Source organism: Macrotis lagotis, chromosome 2 (assembly GCF_037893015.1).
Source record: "Macrotis lagotis isolate mMagLag1 chromosome 2, bilby.v1.9.chrom.fasta, whole genome shotgun sequence".
Taxonomy (NCBI): Eukaryota; Metazoa; Chordata; class Mammalia; order Peramelemorphia; family Peramelidae; genus Macrotis; species Macrotis lagotis.
Genome location: NC_133659.1, coordinates 29,623,102 through 29,643,184, shown reverse-complemented (window position 1 = coordinate 29,643,184; position 20,083 = coordinate 29,623,102). Strand labels below are relative to the sequence as shown.

Sequence of the window (20,083 nt, the reverse complement as noted above, 5' to 3'; positions counted from 1 at the left end):
GTAGGTGTCTGAGGCAGGATTTGAACTCAGGTCTTCCTGACTCCCAATTCCAGCACTTGCTCACTATCTTCAAACCTTTCTCCATAATTCCCATTCCAAACCTGTCCCCTCCTTTTGCTATGGCCTCTGGAATGCTGGCTACACAATGAGCATATTTCTCTCTCCTTCCATTTTCTTTTACTTCTGAGATCTATCTTCCTCTAGAGGACCCCACTTCTCTTTCCACCCTCTAGAATTGGTTCCATTTTCAATCATCTTCCCAACTCATGGAAGTGGGAGTGGGGTCTGAATATTCTTGGTTCTCTCCTGCCCTTCCTATGCCACCAATATTCAGGAATCATTGTTGGCCATCATCTACTGATCCTTAGTACATTCTTCCTCCTTTCTCAATGAATTCAGTGCTCGACTCAGTTTCCATCTCTATTCACCCCCTTTCCTCATTTTAGGGGACACATTTTATGTTCCTTCAAATATCCCAATCAACTCAACTCTCATGGCCTCCTACTTGACTCTAATTCAGTTCTCTAACAGGCAGGGTCTTGCCATCAAGTATTCTTCCATGTTCCATACGATCCTTTATATCTCCATCTCTCCTTATGCTTCACTCTTCCTAATCTTTGACCTGTGCCAAGTCAACTCCCTGATAGTTCTATGCTCTCTTCTGGACCATTGGTGAGTCACCTCACTACTGATGACCATGCTTTGCCAATCCTGGATTACTCCCATCATCCACCTCCTTCATTCTCATTCACATGTTGCTTATGGAACTAGGGGAAATCACAAAACTCTTCTGACTGGATCCCTTATGAATTATATTATCCAGTCTTAAAATTGGGCCCTCACCTTAACATTTCCTACTTAATTGGTTCCCTATCTCATTCACCACAGCAGCTGTTCCAATCTTTTTCTTCTCTCCTTACACATCCCATGTTGTCTCATACCTCACCAAAAAATCAGGTCCATTCATAGAGAATTCCTCTTCTCCCCTCCTCATCTCACATTCCTCTGAAATCATCCCTCACTCCCTCTTCTATAGTTTCTGATGATAAGATGGCCTTTCTTCTTGTCAAGGCCAATTCCTCTAAATTCCTCTACCTGTGATTCCATCTTCTTCAGCAGAGTGTCCCCATTATCAACCTCCCCCTTTCTCCAATCTTCATCCTCCCCCCTTTCTACCGCTTACTTTTCCCTAATGCCTATATACTTATCTAATTCTTCCATTTAAAAATTCTCATTAGGTCTTCCTATCTCCCTCCTTTCTATAATTCCTGCCCTTTTCTCAACTGAATTCCTTCAAAGCTCTATCAAGAACTGATGCCTAAATAACTTTTCTCCCCCTATTTTAAAGCCTCTGTTAATCTCACTTCCAACCTCATCATTCGACATCATTTCTCCAAAGTTACTTGCAATTTCTTAATTGCCAAATGTTCTGACCTTTTTTCCCAGTCCTTTCCCTTCTCAACCTCTTGGCAACTCCTGAGAGCCTTGTCATTCCTGGTGTCTCCTCCTGTCCACTTGCTCCTCTGATTTTCCACAGTTTTGCTTTCTGGCTTCGCTTACTTGGATAGTTGCTCCTTTTCGGACACATACAGTAACTGGGACAATTCTTCAAGGTTCTGTTCTCACATTTCTCCATTCTATCTTGTTTGGTGACCTCATCAGCTTCCTGAGCACCTCACAGCATCATCAACTAACTATTGGACATTCTGAATTGGATGTCCCATAGACATCTCAAACTCAACATGTCCAAAAGGGAAGTTATAATTTTTTCTTCTAAATGTCTCTATTGAGAGCACTACCATGCTTCCAAGAACCCAAGTTCCCAATTTACACTTCATCCTTGCTTCCTCTTTAACTCTCATCCCATATACCTAAACAGTTACCAAAATGCTACCATTTCTTTCTCTATCACATGTTTCAAGTACATCCCCTTCTCTCTACTCACTGCCCTATTTGAGACTTTAAATTACCTTCTTCCTGAACTAGTGCAAAAGTCTTCTCTTTGGTCTCTTGGCCATTAGTCTCCAATCAGTGGCCAATGTGACCACTCAAGTGTGGGTTGGGCCCTGTCACTCCCTTGCTCAATTAAGTCACAGCAATTCTCTTAACAACCCTAAGATTCACTAGGAGATTTTTGGTTTGCCACTTAAAGTTATGAGCTTCCTGGTTCCTCCTTGCTTCCCCAAATGCTCACACTCTGATCTCCTTGGATCACTACACTCTCTTGGACTAGCTGTACCAGCTTATTTGCTGTTCCTTGTACTTGGCCTCCATTTGCATTCTTGATGTCTTTGTCCTGGCTGCCCTTCCTGCTTGGAGCATCCACCTTCCCTCCCTCCCCACCTCCAACTCTTATGATCCTTGACTCCTTGAGAATATCTCTGATACCACTGCCTCATCTTTGCCAGCTGTTAGTACTATTCAAGTATTTATTATGTGCTAACTAGTGCCAATCACTATGCCAAGAGGCAGAGATACTGAGATAGGTAAAAACCCAGGCCCTGCCCTTTGATTAGTTAAAATAATTATGTTCATATAAGAAATACCCAGGATAGATGGAAGAAACTTCCATCCTATGTGTCCCATTAGAATGTAAGCTCCCTGAAGGCAAGGACAAAGGCTTTTCTTTGGTAGCCCCAAATCTTACCTTAGCACCTGGCTCAAGGAAATAGCTAAGAAATGTCTGTTGATTGGTCAACTGTAACATTAGGCTTGTTATTTAAGGAAAAGACCTATTCTGCTTTTCCAAAGAGGGTAAAGGATGGAAGTTGCAGAGAAGCAGACTTAGACTTGATATAAAGACAAACTTTGTACAATGAGAGCTATCGGTCAGTTAACAATCATTTATTAAGTACAAAGACAGGCAAAAATAAAAAAGTCCCTATCCTCAAGGAGCTCACTGCCTAACAGGAGGACCCACAGAGGAAGCACTAGGAACCTATTTGAGAAGAGAGTTTAAAAAAGGGATATACCAAGGAGATGGAAGGAATCTGAAAGAGATGGGCATTAAACATCGGGAGAGCTCTGCTTCTCAAGTTCTGCTTGGATCTTCATCCAGGCCCAGCCTGATCCTTGTAGGGTCTCTGTCTTGGATCCTATTTTCTTCTTCATTATTTTGCTTGGTGATTTCATAAGCTCTCATGGATTCAAGTCATCTCAAGGCTAATGATTTTCAAACCTACTTATCGGGATCTACCCACTCTGCTGACTCCTAGACACACATCTCAGACTCCTCATTGGACATCTCAAACTGAAGGCATCATAAACTCAAATACAACATGCCTAAAGTTGTATTCAAAAATTTCCTTCCCCTTTACCCCCATCTCACTTCTTAACTTCCTTTGGTAGTTAAGTGGTGATGGGGTGGCAGAGGGCACCACTATCCTCTCAGTCACCCAAACTTGCAGCCTACATATAATCGCTGACTATTTTCACTTGCTCTCCCATCCAATCAGTTACCAAATCCTGTTGATTTTTACCTTCCCAATCCATCTCATACATACCCCCTTCTCTCCTTGAACCAAGATAATGGCTTCTTTCCTTCCTGTCCATCCTCCACTCAAAAAGGATCTTCCTAATGTGCAGGTCTGAAAATGTCACAACACCCAACCGCCATTCAATACACTCCAGTGACTTCCTATAACCTCTAGGACCAAACAGTCCTTTTTTAGCATCAGTTGCTCTTCACAACCTCCAAAGTCATCTTCTACCTCACTCTATGACACTCACAGTGACACCAGCCTCCATGCTTTTCTCCTGACCCTGGGTGTTTTCTTTGGCTATTCTCCCTGCCTGTAAAGCTTTCCTCCACATCTCCTCCTCAGACTTCCCTGGCTAGTTGTTTGCATGTGTGAGCTCCTTGAGAGTAGCAACTATCTGTGACCTTTCTTTACCTCCAGTGATGAGGTCCTAATAATAGATAGTAGGTGCTTAATAAAAATTTCTTGACTTATGACTCTTGCAGAACCTACTGACTGACCGAGGAAGGCATCTTTTAATTTTCTTCTGTGAAAGTTATAACACACTCATATTCCATTTATGGAATATGATTAGGAGTATGTGCAGCCATGTGTCCCAGGGAAAAGGGACCCTGGATTCGAATTCTGAAGACTGATTCAAATCCCTACTCTGCTCCTTCCTCTGTGATTGCCCTGCCCTGGCTAGGCCTGTCCCCTGTGATATACAGGAACTAGGCCATATCATCTCTAAGGTCATCATTCCAGCTCTAAGTATGCAGAGCCTTCATTCAGACAAGAAGCCATTCATATTTTGTTTTGTTTTTCATTTGGGGGCTTTTTACTGGAGAATACTTTGCATATTTCATGCATGTGATGTTTCCAATGCACCTACATTTGCACGTGAAATGACAGATCACAAATGAATCTTCTTGCCAAGGCACTTGCCAATCATCCAGTTCTTGATCAACCAAATTAGCAACTTTTTTGTTTTGAATTTTTGCAAGGCAATGGGGTTGTGGCTTCCCCCGGGTCACACGGCTTAGCAAGTATTAAGTGTCTGAGGTCCGATTTGAGCTGAAATCTTCCTGACTCCAGGACTGGTACTCTATCCCCTGAGCCACCTAGCCACCCCTAGTAATTGATTTTTAAAAGAGAATTTGGTGAAGTCCATTCACCTAACACTTGCTAAGCATCCACAGGTTCTTTGATGGGCTCTAAGGACAATTAGGACTCAGGCCAGGGTTTTCAACAGTCCCTCAAGGCTGTTTTCATTGGCAGATGAAAAGGGGGGGCTGGCACATCTGTGGCATATGTTCTGGAACCTGGGGCTGAAATTAAGCAGCCCCCAGGGGCTCTCCTCCAAAGTCCAGTCCCACCCAGCAGATAAGCCACTAGGTTGTGCTGTGTGCTAAGGGATGCTAGGGAAGGGCATGGCCCTTTCACATCTTCATTTGTAATATTCCAAACCTCCTTTTTAATTAGCTTTCCTGGTATCTGAGTTGTCTATTTTTTGTAATAACTATAAAGCCTAATCCCAATTTTAAGTCATAATGTTAATATTTAAACCACTTCAAATCATCTTGGGGAGGAAATCTGATCTCATGATACTGAGAACATTTCCAGTTGTATTAGAGATAGTTCATAAACCAGGACTGAAGCAAAGCACTTCATTTATAAGGGCATGAATCGCAATTGCCAAACCTCACTAATAAGTCTTTAAAAAAGCAATCATGGCCCCTCAGCTTTGGGCCTGATGACACCATCAGCTCTTTCCTGCAGTGCTCTAAGAAAGCTCATTGAATTTCAAGCCCCGTTTGTCCAGATAAACAAAATAAACTTCTCTCGCTGCATTCTTTGTCATACTTCCAATTTTCCTGGGGACACAGACACATTCGACAGTTACATCAGTTTAAATTGTTTATCGATTCCAATAGATTATATAAACACTTTGGAAGTATTGCTCAGTGACCCAGAAAAAGCCAGATTAATCAGAGAATGGCTTCTAATTCATTTGAAAGATGCCAGCCACGTTGAGGCACAATCAATGGGACAACACTATTTTTCCTTCCCTGGTAATACAAATAAAGACATTAATTTTTTGTTTACTGAAGAGGATAGGGGAGAAAAATTAAATTCTGAAACATAGGCGTCCATCCACTGTGTGTGTGTGGCGGAGATATTTCATATGAAGTCTGCCATATGGTAAATGAAAACAATTCTGACACCTCTAGCTGGATCATCCAATTCTCAGAAGTCCAGATAGAAGCAAGGTCTCTATTTTACATTACTCAATAATGGGGGGAAGCATCTACTATGACCCAGGAACTCTTCAAAGTTCCAGAGACAAAAACAGAACCTGGTCTTCATCCTCAAGAGAGATCCAAGCTACCCCAGCCTGCTCTCAAGGGGGCATCCATGTGAGCTTCTCAGGATCAGTATTTTCTAACCAGCCACTCACACTCTTCCCATCTTCTCCAAGATGCTCCAATATATCCCTGTAACACAGCCCACCCCCTCGCACACACACTGAAGGGTCAACCAAGAGCCCAGAGAGGGTGGGAACGCAGCAAATCAAAGGAATCCACCAAGAAGCAGCAGTATTGCTTCCCATGTGCCAGTTTTTGGGAGAGACAAACACAAAAACCAAACTCTCCTCAGGAAGACCACCTTGTAGCGGGGGGAGAGGACATGGACAAACATACATGCGAGCATATATGCAAGATGATATTTTTGGAAATGGTTTTAGTAGGGAGGGAGTTTTCTAGTCTCTTGAGCCAGATCTTATTTTTTTTTAGGTTTTTGCAAGGCAAATGGGGTTAAGTGGCTTGGCCAAGGCCACACAGCTAGGTAATTATTAAGTGTCTGAGGCTAGATTTGAACCCAGGTACTCCTGACTCCAGGGCCAGTGTTCTATCCACTGTGCCACCTAGCCGCCCCCTTCTTGAGCCAGATCTTGAAGGCAACTCTGGAGTCTAAGAGCAGAGGGGCAGAGGGAAGGCATACCAGGCATGAGGACTAGCCAGTGGCAATGCCTGGAGGGGAGAGATGAGGCCAGGTCCAAACTCTCCAAAATCACCCCAGCCCACCTACAGAGCTGCAGTGCCTGGGCCAGGGCCCTACCCATTCCCTTTGCACAGTGGTCTTACCAAAGATTGTCACTCCTGTGAGCAGGGACCATTGACCCCAGTTATTGGTTTGCAGAGAGGATGTGACCTATCCGAGATCACCAAACTGGTCAGTCAGTGTAGGCCATCAGCTCTTCTCTCTTTCAGGAAATGGGCCTTAGAGACACACAGTCAGAACTGGACTAACGGGGCTAGAAGAGCCTGTGCAGATCAAGAGTGCCCTCCCCCTTATGCCACAGAGGACACTGACCAGGGACTTGCCTGAGGTCAAAGAATCAGTAAAAGGCAGAGATATAACTTAAGACTAGGTCTTCTGACTCCACGTTGAGACTCAAATTATAGTTCAGAAAAAACCCAAACCTGCTTTTCTTCTTAAGGTTTTCCCTGGAATACAAGGTTCTTAATTGGGGTCTGTGAAGTTGGTTTTGAAACAGTCCTTCTCTCCCCTTAGTTACCCTTGAGCAAGTTGGGGGGGGGGCAAGGAAAGCAGGACAAGAGCCCCTTCCTCAGGGTTTGCTCCATGTAAGCAGCATCTCAGATGCCCCAACCAGGCCCATGTTCAAGGGACAGGAGACATGGAGTCTATTCACAATCCTTTCAGTGGTGGTGGCAGCTTCCTCCTTTCTTCTCCTGAAAACCCAAAGCCCTATCTCCAGCTAGCCTGGGGACAATGCCCTTTTCCTAGAGTCCTGATGGGGCCAAACCTCTGCTTCACTTCCAACTGTCACAGTATAGGAACGTCCTGAGCTGCTTTTATCTCCTCCATCCAATAGGAGATGAAAGGATTTGGGGCCCTCAGCAGACTTCGAGCTCCTTGACCTATAGAAGCCCAGGGTTTTGCCTCTGCTTGCCCGACCCCAACCTTAGTACATAGGAAAGACTTAATCAAGGTTCTCTGAGTGATCAATTAGTGTAGGATTGATTCCAGATGTTCTCTGGGCCAAGGGTTCTTGCAGCTCCAATCTGCTCTGGATCTATGGTCCAAAAGTCACACAAGGGAGTTCAGCAACTTGTATCAAATGGAACATTTCAACATGGCCCAGGTGTGAAGGAGAGTGGGTCTCACCTGGCAGGCTTCCACAAATGGAGCCGGACAACCCTTACCCACCATATACCGGATTCACATACTAAATAAGGAGGACCAAATAAAAACTCTGCCATTCTAAAAAATTCTTCACTGAAGGTAAGTCCAATGAGCACATTCTACTTGGTTCTTGAGCAAGCTAGGAACCCATACAAATCCCACTCCACATCCCCCAAACACTCACATGACTCTTCCCTTGAAGAGGTTAAAGCTGTCAGGGCTCCAAAACTGCTAAGACACAGAGCCCCTTCAGGAGAGGTCTCTGTCTGTCTCTCTGACTGACTGTCAGTCTGGGGATCATCAGATGAAATGGGCAGAGAACCTCTTCCCTTCCCCATGGGAGGTGACCTGATATTCAAAGATCAGCAGAAGGGGCTCATCCCCTCCCTGGTCATCTGCAAGGGCAGCAAGCTAGATGCTCCCTTGGGATGTGTTGTACAAGTGGAGATCTCGAAGCCTAGAGGGCCCATGAGGTCCTAGATGGTTGAGGTGGGTATATGACCATTTGCCATCCAGGAGGAACTCAAGATTCCCAGTATGATGGGCCTTTCCCCTCCCTGGCTCTAGCCCAATATGGGCTACCAATGATTGCTAAGCTAGATTGCTAGTGGAGAACTGTGTTAGAAATAATCACTGTTCTTTGATGAGGTACCCCACTTCAGCTCTAAGAGTCTGTTACCCTGGGGAACCCTCAGTCCATGTGCCTATTCTAGAGAAAACAATTGGACTTTCTGAGAACCTTTGAAGGGCAAAGCACTTCCCTTATTTTGATGACCTTGTGAGACTGCTGAGGCCCAAGGAAGCTGAAGGGCTTGTCCAGCCTCATGGTTAGACAAGGGGAAGGGCTGGAATTCAAACTCAGATATTCTAAACTCAAGTCCAGTGACCTTTCCAGGACACTACCTCTGCTTCCCCAGAAATGTCATAGGAAGCCTGGTCACAGAGGTTGAATAGACAGTCTTACCTTTCCCTGAGAGTCGGCTGATTGAGTATAGGACCAGGGGAGCATGTCTGCGTTGTTGAGGGTGTTGAGTGGACCAAGAGATTCCTATCTGTATGATGTGGCCTAGATTGCCTTGAGGTAAGGTATTCTTCACACCTATCAAGAGAGTCTTCATGTTCTCTTCCATGAGTTGGCATGGTAATCTGTTAAAAGACACATTAACAGAACATTTCAGAACCCAAGAATCAGAAGCCCCATGCCCCTTGAGACACAGTACCCCCTACAGCCAATCCATTTGGATGGCTCCTTCAGCCTACAATAGTTTACACAGCATGACTAGGAGCAATCCAAAGTCATAATAATAAAATGACCCTCATTTTCAAAGAAGATCACGACACCAGTGAGGTGAGGTCATGACAAGCCCATGAATTGGATTTGAGAGAAGGGGATGCTGTGCTAAGTCCCCAGTCTCACTTTTTCCTCCAGAGCCATCTGGGTCCAGTGGCCAGATATGAATCAGAATGACTGGAGATGATCCTAGATGTGAGGCAATTGGTATTAAATGACTTGCCCAGCTAGCAGAGTTAAGTGTCTGAGGCTGGATTCAAACTCCCATTCTCCTGACTCCAGGATCAGCACTCTATCCACTGTGCTACTTAGCTGCTCTCAATCCAAAGGCACATATATAAAGAACAAAAACCAGAAATCTTCCTTAAAGACCCAAGAGTCAACCAGACATAGTGTCCACAGGGAAAAGTTCTCAGACTCACAGAATCCCAGAGTTCATCCAGAGGGGAGCCAGGTCCTGCTCCTGCACTAAAACCTCCAAGCAATCAGAGCTTTTCTGCAGGAGACAGTGGCCTCCAGAGATAGGGAGTGCCCCCATCACTAGAGGACTGTGCCAGCCCTCTAGAGAGATGGCCCAGAAGGGATTTCTATTGAGGTCTGGTCTAAGCAAGAGGACATTTGAGAGTGATTCTGGCTCAAAGATTCTATAATTTTCTGGTGCTTTCCAGCTTTTTAGTGATCCTACAGTGATGGGTTTGGGCCAAGACTGCTTCCAAGTTATACTTATGATCCTAATTTTACAGAGCAGGAAACTAAGGCTGAGGGAAACCTCCATCTCACTCTGAGAAAGGCCCAATATGGGCATGCACTGGTACCAAGAGCCTACTGCTTTCCAGGAGTCGCTGAGGACAGGTAGGCTAGCTGACAGTTTGTGCAGAGTCCAGCCTGCTGTTGGAGGGAGTCAGTCAACATCAAATGATCAAAACCCAATGAAGTCAAAGTCCATTTGAGTCAAGAAACACAATCAAAAGCATGAGACGGAGCTTGGAAAACGTGAAAGCAGCACAATAGTGCCAGCAACACAGGATCCTAGGTGGGATGGGGGAGCAAAATCTCTGGACATCAGGATCTCTGACACTAACCAGCTGGGACACCAAGGTGAGTCATCTTTAACCTGTCGGCCTTCTCTTCTATGAAATGGGAATTATGATACCTGACCTTCCATGCAGGGTGGCAAACACCATAGTGCTAAAGAAAGGGGAGCTATGATTCATAGTGGATTGAAGTTGGATCAGATGGCCTTTGCCAAAGCTTAAAGACCACAAGAATGAAAAGCACGACATGCAATCATAAGGGCATGAGGTCTGCACCCTGGGTCAGCCTCTGGTTGAAAAATGGGGGGGGGATGCTGAACTCTAAATTCTAGGACCTCATGACCACTAGAGTTACTCCCAATGGCAGTTGCCCAGGCAAAGGAAGCCCTCTATTTCTCTTATTCAACAACTCCCCCTTGGGCCTTTTGCCCATTGGACACCTTGCTTTTCTATGTGGCAACATTACTCAAATAAAAAAAAATATGATGATCCCTGAGAAACCACCTAAGAGGATTTGGAAGGTCTCTTGGCAGAAGCCTCTAATAGCAATGGATGTCTGGGATTCTAGGGGATTATCCTGGTCTGCTACTGAACCTGGAAGGATCACTGGTGTGGGGCACTCAGTCTTTAGGAATTCAGTGAAGAGGGGCCTTTCACAAACAGGGATGGAAGCCATTATTAATGGAAATTTGGAAGACTAGGAAGAGAGGCAAGGAAGGTCCTGTTTGAATTCTGTACATAGAAGGAAACTGTAGCAGGGGAATGGGAGACCATGTGCATTGGTTAAAAAAAGAGTCATTCAGCTTCCACTTGGGAGACAGAACTGGGAGCAATGGTAGGGTGAGCAGGGAAGTGGGGTAGGGGAAGGAGCTGTGAGACAAACTGCAACCCAAATGAAAGAAGGGGATGAGTTTCCTAGCCATGAGGGCTATGCCCAGAGCATCCCATCGATGACTGGGTTTCCAACTGAGGCTGGATAGATTCTGGTTGGAGAAACCTAGAAAGGGCCCCCTACTAAAGAAGAGGCTGTACTAGCAGACCCCAGGTCCCTCTTAATTCTACGAGTCACCTTTAGCTCAGCTATCATCTTGGATTCCCACACATGAGAACTTAGTAAAGGCAAGAAAAGAAAATCTTACTATGTGATTAATGCTTGATTCTCTCTACTGGGCAGAGAGATACAACATTCATCCCCTAAATTGCTTTTTAACAAGGGGAAGAAAAAAAGAAAAGAATTAGGATAATTAGGAGTTAATAAAGAACCTGTATCAGTTTGGAGAGGGAATGGAAGCAACTGGCTTATACTAGATAGGAAAACAGAAAAGAGACATCAGTCTTCTCAGTCTGGCCCACCCACCAACAGGCTCTTTGTGACCCAATTCATTCCCCCCAGTGTTCAAGATTGTCTCCTGACCTGACAATGTTTTCTGTGTCTGTCTCCTGTGTTCCACTCCCAAGGACCCCCTCCCAGCCACAGCCTTTATGGGAGGGCCTTCCCCAGTCCAGAAATAGCTTAGAAGTCACTTGGCTAAATTTCCTGCTGATTTATCTGCATACATAGTTTCCTCCCAAACAGAATGGAAGGATTTCATCTCAGCATCTTTAACAAATCCCATCCTAAAGGCCTTCTCTGGTTTCAGGCTCTCCCCTCTTGAGGAGCCAAGTGAAGTCTAACTGCGAAGCCAACGAGATCTAAGGATGTCACTGCCTGCTCAAACCCCTGTAAGAAAAAGACAAAGTATGCATCCTAGTGTCTGATCCCCTTGCCAACCATCCAAATAAAAGTCTTTGCCACTAGCCCCAATCTGATTCCATGGCCCTTCCATTCAAGCACATGACTGACGACTGCCTAGCAGACACCCACAGGCTCCATCTTCAGGCCTCTGCACAGGCTCTCCCCTTACCTGGATACTCCCCCTTCCCAGTTCTGTCTCTGAGAACCACAGCATCATATTCTCCATGAAGTCCTTCCCTCATGTGTACATTAAGAGTTCCCTTTGAGGCCCAGGTCAGCTCCTCCATTTAAACAGAATCTCTGGGAGAGCAAAGCTTTCTTTTGGGCTGTATGTCTAATCTCAGCTTAGAGCCTGGCCCAGAGTAGATGCTTCGTAGACGCCTGCTGACTAGTTAATAGGATAATTCTTCCTGTTTCATTAGTAGGCTCTTCCTGTGGTACATTGGATATTTACAATTACCTGGCTTCAGAGATAGAAAGGACCAGGAGACCAGTGAGTCCAACCCAGGTCTACAAGGTTCTTTCTATACTTACAAATCCCTCCCTACTAGTCCTCTCTTTTCCATACTAAGCACATCCACTTCCTCCCGCCAAGTCCCACATGGCAGGCATTGCCTCTGGGTCCTTCACTCCAGGATGCCTTTCTCCGAACAATTTCCAGGTCAATCAAATATTCCCTTAGTTGGTGGGGCCCAGAATTGAATTCCATAATACCAGGGTAGGCTAAGACTTATAGATGAGCAGGTAAACACCATGATAGGGGAAAAAAGAAGGCTCAAAGAAAGGGGAAGGTGAGGGTGGGAGGGTTAGACACATGTTTCAAATTGCAGATAAATGAATGAGTGTAGACTGAAGGAAGAAGTTGGTTTGGTAGTTGGGTACCAGCATCTTCATGCAAGGAACTTAAATAATCACACAAAGTGCATTTTTCATATTCTAATTTTTACTGAAGTCACCTGAGTCTGTCATTTTTTATTCCCTTGCTCTGCATCAGACAGGAATTAGATTGTCATCATCTTTTCTACATCTACTAAAAGGCCTAATCCTGGAGACAGTAGAAGGCAGGAGAGGGAGCCAGGGGAGCTTGAGTTTATAGATTCACAGGACCATAAACCCTCAGATTTCAAAGGGACTTCCTTTTCCACATAAGAAATCATCCTAGTAAGGTAGGGACCTGCTCAAGGTGACACAGATCAGTCTAAATCCTTTAGTCTGGAGTAACTCTGCCTGGCTTCCAACAAGGACTTCATGGAGGACCACAGGTGCCCAAACCCTCTAATTTGACAGGAAAGGAAAATTTTCAGTCTTTCCAGAAAAGGAAGTATCATGATATGCCCAAGGTCACAAAGGTCCTTGGCATCATATTGTAGTTGACATATTTGATAACTGTTTGCTGGATGCCATTGGTTCTTTTAAGGCAGTGATCAGCAAATACTTTCTGACAATGAGCATTATCCCAAAGTATGCTGAGCAGCCTTAAAAAGGAAGGTCCTGGAGGACCCCACAAGTAAATTATGAGATATTCTGATCCCTGAATAAATTTTGTTAGAAAACAGTAGAGCTTAAAGGTCTTAGGAATGTGATTAATTAATTAATTGATAGTTATACTGTCTAGATAGCACAAATAATGGTTTTCTTTTTTAGAAGAGAAATCAATTTCAATTAAAATTCCAAGATAAAGAGTCTTGACACCATGAATACTTTTCAAATTGGCAACCTGCGTGTGCAGGTGCTCTCCAAGGAGACCCCACTAGATTTCGATCAGTATTAGAGCTTCAAGACCCAGACACCCTTAGGAATCAGTACCAGTCTGAGTCTCAACTCATGCTCAAGTGGTTCTTGGTCCTTTGATTATGTTTCTGTTCCTTCCCAGGGCTCTCGCTGATTCATTAACAGGAAAGGGAAATCATTCCACAGGGATTTGCCTGCAGAGCACAACCACACCCAGCAGCCTCTAGATTCTGGAGTGCTGACACAGCACCTTTCCCCATTTACAGATGAGGGAATTGAGGTCAGAGAGGTAAGATACTGGCTCAAGTCTAAGTGGTAGAGCCTGGTCAGGTCTTCTGACTTCCTAGCAAGTCCTTCCACTGCATTAGAAAGCAAAATGTTAGAATTGAACCTGTCCAAAAGCTACCCCCTTCTCCTTTTCTAGAGATCCCAAACAATCTGTATTCTTTGGAATACAGAAATCAAGAGAGGGAGGCTCAGACTCCTCTCCAATCCTCATTAGGTGCAGGGGCAATCACTTCACTGGCCTGGGGTTGCTTCTTCATCTGTAAAATGTGGAGGCAGGATTTCTGGCCATTAAGATCCCTCAGAGCTGCAGCTAAGACCCTGGGTTAGCCTGCAAAAATGGCCCATCAGGTCCTCACCTTCTCCATGAATCACTTGGGCCAGTCCCAAGCTGACCTTCCTCTAGGGCCAATAGCATTTGACTCCACAACCTCCATCTTTCAGGCCCCTGCTCCAAGCATAGCACCCTCCCTCCTTGGAGGAAGGCTAATGTCCACTTCTTCCTTGATAGTGAGAAAAAACTTGGGTGAGTCCATATTGACTGAGCTCTCACTGTCTGCCAGGCAAATGGAACATAAAGGGGAAAGGGCCTATATTACAATCAGATGCTAAACATTTGCATCATCAACATTATCAAGAAAGGAATCTGCATAAAGGCAACTTCCTCTCCTCTCCTGGGTCATGGCACCCCCTCCTCCTTCCCAGGGTTGTCCACAGGCGCTTCCACATGTCCCTCTGTCTCCTCCCCAAGACTCTGCCATTTTCCCCATTCCCTGACCTCCTTTGGTAGATTGCTTCCCAAGGCATCCCCCTACTGCCTCCAATGTTCCAATTTCCCCTTCTCCATGGCTCTTTTCTGTGACCCAAGATCCTGCTTCCCTCTCCTGAATTTCAACTTTCCCTGAGGTGTCATTCCAGGTTTCTGACCTCCTCTATCACCCACAACCTTTCTCACCCCCTTAGATCCTGTCTTCCCAGGCCTCCTCCTTCTTGATCTCTTCACCACTTGAATCTAGTCACCATCCTTTCTCATTGCGTCCCTTCTCTCTGAGCTTTCTGTTGCCTTGCTCCCTTCTGGCTGACCTCCCCTCCCCCATCTAGGCCATTCCTCCAGTATATCATGCTTATTCCATTTTGCATTAGTTGTTGCTTTTAGAAAAGTTTTGTTCTTAGATCAAGCTTGAATCTGCTTTTCTATTCTTCCAACCAAAATGTTCTTCATTCTAACCTCTTGGTCATGCACAACAAATCTACACACCAGGATTTCAAATATTTGAGATAGTCATGTTTTCCGTAAGACTTCTCTTATCCAGGTTTCTCAATTCTTTAAACTAACCCACATTGGCCGAGTTTCCATATCATCCCTCACCGTCTTCACCACTCTTCTCCAGACAAACTATATAGTCTGTGGGACCCCAGATGGATCATGGTAGATTCTCTAAGACTGCTCCAACTTCCTGCTGACCATGTCCAGCCTTCAAGTGTTTTTCAGTTGAGCTGTAGGCTGAACATGCATCTCTTATCTTGTACTTAAAGAATTTTTAAAATATATACAAAATGGATCCATTTATCCCTGTTTAATTTAGGCCATCTCAAGTCTATCAAGTTACCCGGTAGGTTAGCCATCGTTACAAATTTTGTGTCATCTACAAACTTGAGAACAACATGCCATTTAAGCTCCTAAAAAGGTGAAAAGCAACAACATGAACCAGACTATTCCAAAGATACATCCTTGAACCTCACTCTTTGGGTCTATTCATTCATATCATCCCAAAGGCACTGAAGTATAACATCATTTTAGTCAATGATTCAACACATTATCCTCAAAAGTAGAATGATAGCTTGTACTTACATCACACCTGTATTATGTACCCAGTGATTTGCTAGCTGGAAATCTGGCAAGACAGTAGAGTCCAAGAGCATCCCCTTTGCATTTGTTGATCTTCCTCTTAGAACCACCCTAGTTTGCACAAGTCTTGCTCATTGGCATTTGCCTTCCTTATCACTACCCCTCTCTGGGGCTTAGCTTACTCTTTTGTAAGATGAGTGGGTTGGGGTAGATCATCTCTGAGGGTCTCTTCAGCTCAGAGCCTGTCCCCTTCTGGAGCAGATGGTTTTATCTTGGGAACTCAGGGTCACCTCAAGACCACAGAAAAGTGTGAGAATAGGACATGATGTGACTACATGAATGGAAGTCTAGTGTCTAAGATGAGGGAAATGTTCATCCCGTTGTTCTGTGCTCTGATTTCATTTTAAGTACAATGTACATCCAGTAAAATACAGGTCTGACCATATCATGATCCTGTTTCCAAACTGTAAAGGGTTCCCTGTGGCTTCCAGAAGAAAATACAGACAATATATTCAGCTTGGCCTCGGAAAGCTTCCACACATTTAAATACCCTCTACTAGACTTACTCTGTATCATTTTCCATCAATACTGCATTCTGGCTCCTCTGAGCTGTCTGCCATTCCTTGAGACTGGCATTCATTCCATCTTCTATGTTGGTGCCTTGGCACTGGTTTTTCCTCATAGGTGGAAGGCATTTCTTCCTTACTCCCACATCCCAGAATCTCTACCTTCTTTCCAAGTGCCATCTGACTGCATCTCAGATGGAAGGTCTTTCTGATCCACCTCGATAGACTCTCCCTCAACAAACTGGGTTTAAATCTCACATTCCCTCCCTCCTACTCAGGCAGAATACAAACTTCTTGAAGGCAAAGACTGCTCTTGTTGTTTTTGCATTCCCAGTGTTTAGCAGAAGCACTTGAATATAAGCTCTATTAAATGCATATTGAAATGAATCCATTCATAGTATTCTAGGACCACATTTTAGTTGAAACACTGACAAGCCCTAATGGGGAAAAGCCTTGAAACAAACTATGTGTCTCCCATAGACTTTTTTTATGTCTTTGCAAGGCAAATGGGGTTAAGTGGCTTGCCCAAGGCCACACAGCTAGGTAATTATTAAGTGTCTAAGACCAGATTTGAACCCAGGTACTCCTGACTCCAAGGCCAGTGCTTTATCCACTATGCCACCTAGCCGCCCCTCCCATAGACTTTTGAGGGTACCCTTTTCTGAAATTTTCTGCTATACTTTCCAAGGTCAGATCAACTGAAAGCATTCAAAACATTTGGTTTGGCAGGACTACTAGAACTGTATTCCAAAGAAATCAAAGAAAAGGGGAAAGGACCTATTTGAACAAACAGCTATACAGTTGCTCTTTTTGTGGTGGCAAAGAACTGAAAGTTGAGGGGATGCTCATTGGTTGGGGCTGAACAAGTTGTGGCATATGACTGTGATAGCATAATATCATGCTATAAAAAATGACAAAGATGCTTTCAGAAAAAACTGCAAAGATATGAACTGATACAGAATAAAATGAGCAGAACCAAGAAAACCCTGTACACAGTAACAGCAACATTGTATGGTGATCAACTGTGAATGCCTAGATATTCTCAATAATGCAATGAGTCAAGACAATATCAAAGGACTTTGGATGAAAAATACTATCATTGCCAGAGAAGGAAACAATGACCTGAGTAAAGATTAAAGCGTATTCTTTTTACTTCTATACTTTATATGTATATCCACATATGGAATGGAACACTATTGTTCTATAAGAAATCATGAGGGACAGGATTTCAGAAAAGCCTGGGAAGACTTGCATGAATTGATGCTGAGTAAAATGAGCAGAACCAGAAGATTATACACACTAATAACAATATGGAGTGATGGACTTCTTCATTTCAGCACAATGACTTGTGATGGAAAAATACCATCCATATACAGAGAAGGAATGAAAACCAAAGTTTATTATCTTCAGTTTTTAAAACTTGTCTTATCTATTATATATTATGCAATTTTCTTCTCTCTAATGTTTTCTTCCTTCCATTTGGATCTGATTCTTTTCCCACAACACATTCAATTCCAATCTATGTTTAACATGGTTACAAATGTAAAGCCTTTATCAGATTGCTTTCTATCAGGGGCAGGAGGGAGGGAAAGGAGGGAGGGAGGGAGAAAAATTGAAAAATTCCAAGTCTTGCAAAAAAAATTGGTAAAAACTACCATTATATGTCATTGGAAATATAAATAAAATATTTATTAGAAGGGAAAAAAGAAAAGTTTAGAAATCAAAAAATAAAATGCTAAGATTTGAAAAAATATATAAATATGGCTAATATGGAAGTATTTTGCATGATTTCACATGTATAATTGATATAATCTTGCCTTCTTAAGGTATGTAGGAGAGTGGGAGCAAGGGAAAGAGTTCAAAACTCAAAGATATTTAAAAGTAAAGCTAGGTGGTGCAGTTGATAGAGCACCAGCCCTAGAGTCAGGAGGACCTGAGTTCAAATCTGATCTCAGAATTTAATACTTATTTAGCTGTGTAACCTTGGGCAAGTCACTTAACCCCATTGCCTTGCAACCGCCCCCCCCCCCAAAAAGGTGAATGGTAAAGATTTTTATATGTAATTGGGAAATATTAAACGAAATAAAAATATATCAAAAATAGATGTTAAAAATCAACAACAACAAAGATATTTAGTCTGGCAAATGAGCAGAGTCTGGAAGAACAAGGAAACTGTCCTCAGAGACTGAAGGACTCCTATATGGAACAAGCATCAGACTTAGTCTGCTTGGTCCCAGAAGAACTAAGAACAATGGAGAAGTAGTATAAGTATATACAATTTGGTTCTCTAAGGGAAAACTTCCTCATAAATGGAGTGGAATACCTAATAATACTTTGGTGACCTTCAAGCAGAAACTGAATGACCTGAGGTTGCTTCTAACTCTCCAAATCCATGAATGAATGCTAGACTAAGGTCTAGCAGGAGGAGTGCAGGAGGATGTGGCTATGGGAAGAGGAGGAAGAGCCTGATTCTGGGATGCATTATATAGAAGGGGGATGGGACTTGGTGACAGGGTAGATATAGACACTGCAGAAGGAAGATGTAAGAGCTGAGGTTTCTAAAACAACCAGGTACTACTGAAAAAATGGGCATGATTTGGAAAAGACAAAGAGTTCCTCATGTATTCATGTAGGGAGGAAATCCCCCAGCCAAAACCTTCCACTAAAAGCTACTCACTGAATACATCATGTGCATTGTCAACCCTATGCTTTTAGGAGTACATTGTTTCCTTCTCTCTGTCTCTCTGAGTCCTGCTAATCCTTCAGGGCCTAGTTCAAGTCAGTTTTTCGGGGAAAGTCTTTCATTACTAATCCTGGCTGTGTGATTCTTCAGCACGTTTCTGACCTACTGAGGCCAGTATTTACCTCAATCCTAGAAGGTTAAATAATAATGAGAACAAGTAGAATCAAGTGATCAATAAATGCTTCTGGAATGAATGAATGAATGAATGAATGAATGAATGAATGAACAGAATAGCTGGAAAAAGGCAGGCTAAGCCTGAGGTCCAAAGACCTGAGTTCAAATTTAGCTTTTGAAATTTGCTAGCTCTATGACTCAAACCCAGTTTGCCTCAGTTTCCTTAACTATAAAATGGGAATAATAAAAGCACTTACTATGCAGGGTTATTATGAGGATCAAATGAAATCATGTTAATAAAGGGCTTGGCCAGGGCCTGACACAGAGCGGGTCATACAGAAAAACTTATTCTTCTCTGTTTCCTTTTCCCCAATTGAAGTTTTCATTTGAGCAGAGGCAGAACAAAAAGCTGAAACAAAAAGAAATTACGCAAGAGCTACCAAGCCGCAATCATTGCTGCTGAGCCACCATCTTGGCTACCAGTCCCACACAGAACCTCAGGATTACTGAAGAGAGCCCCTGTTTCCAGTTTCACTGGGAGTCTCTCGGCATTCCATGGTTGGCCATCCTTAGGTTCTATTTACATTTATACAATAGGGCTACACATTCACACCTTCTCTCAGAATAGACACAACTCTCATTCTATCTTCTCTGACCTTTTCTACACACCTTATAGTCCTTGGTTCGATAGCTGCCAAGATGAGAATGATCTGAAAAAGGATGTTACAAAAAAATTAAAATAAAAATATTTTATAACATAAAGATCAGCAATTTGGTTTCAGCTGTTATCAGTATATTATCATATCATTCAGTTACTTCTAACTCAAAATTCCAAAGAGCTCTGTACTCCTCGGGATGATGAAATGGTGCAGAGATCAAACCCATCCTAAAGAGGAAATGATCTGATAACCAGAAAAGAGCCCTAGACTTGACCTGAGAAGATGTGGGTTGGAGACCCTGTGTCTGGAACACTCTCCTCTTCCCTCTGCCATCTGGTCTCTCAGGCTTTCTTCAGCCAAAATCCTGTCTGATCCCTCTTCTTTCTAGGATCTTCCCTCTGTTCATTAT

The 20,083-nt window shown here is 43.5% G+C and overlaps 1 protein-coding gene across 1 annotated transcript in view; it reads right to left on the bottom strand.

Annotated features, from left to right (window-relative positions):
* Positions 1-20,083, bottom strand: part of LOC141512493 (spermatogenesis-associated protein 6-like) — a 123,286-nt gene that overhangs the window by 23,854 nt on the left and 79,349 nt on the right. Inside the window, exons 9-10 of the mRNA XM_074221490.1 lie at positions 19,685-19,725; positions 8,632-8,813 (exon numbers count right to left, since the gene is read on the bottom strand). Of these exons, the coding sequence (XP_074077591.1) occupies positions 8,632-8,813; positions 19,685-19,725 (223 nt within the window). The remainder of the gene's footprint in view (positions 1-8,631; positions 8,814-19,684; positions 19,726-20,083) is intronic.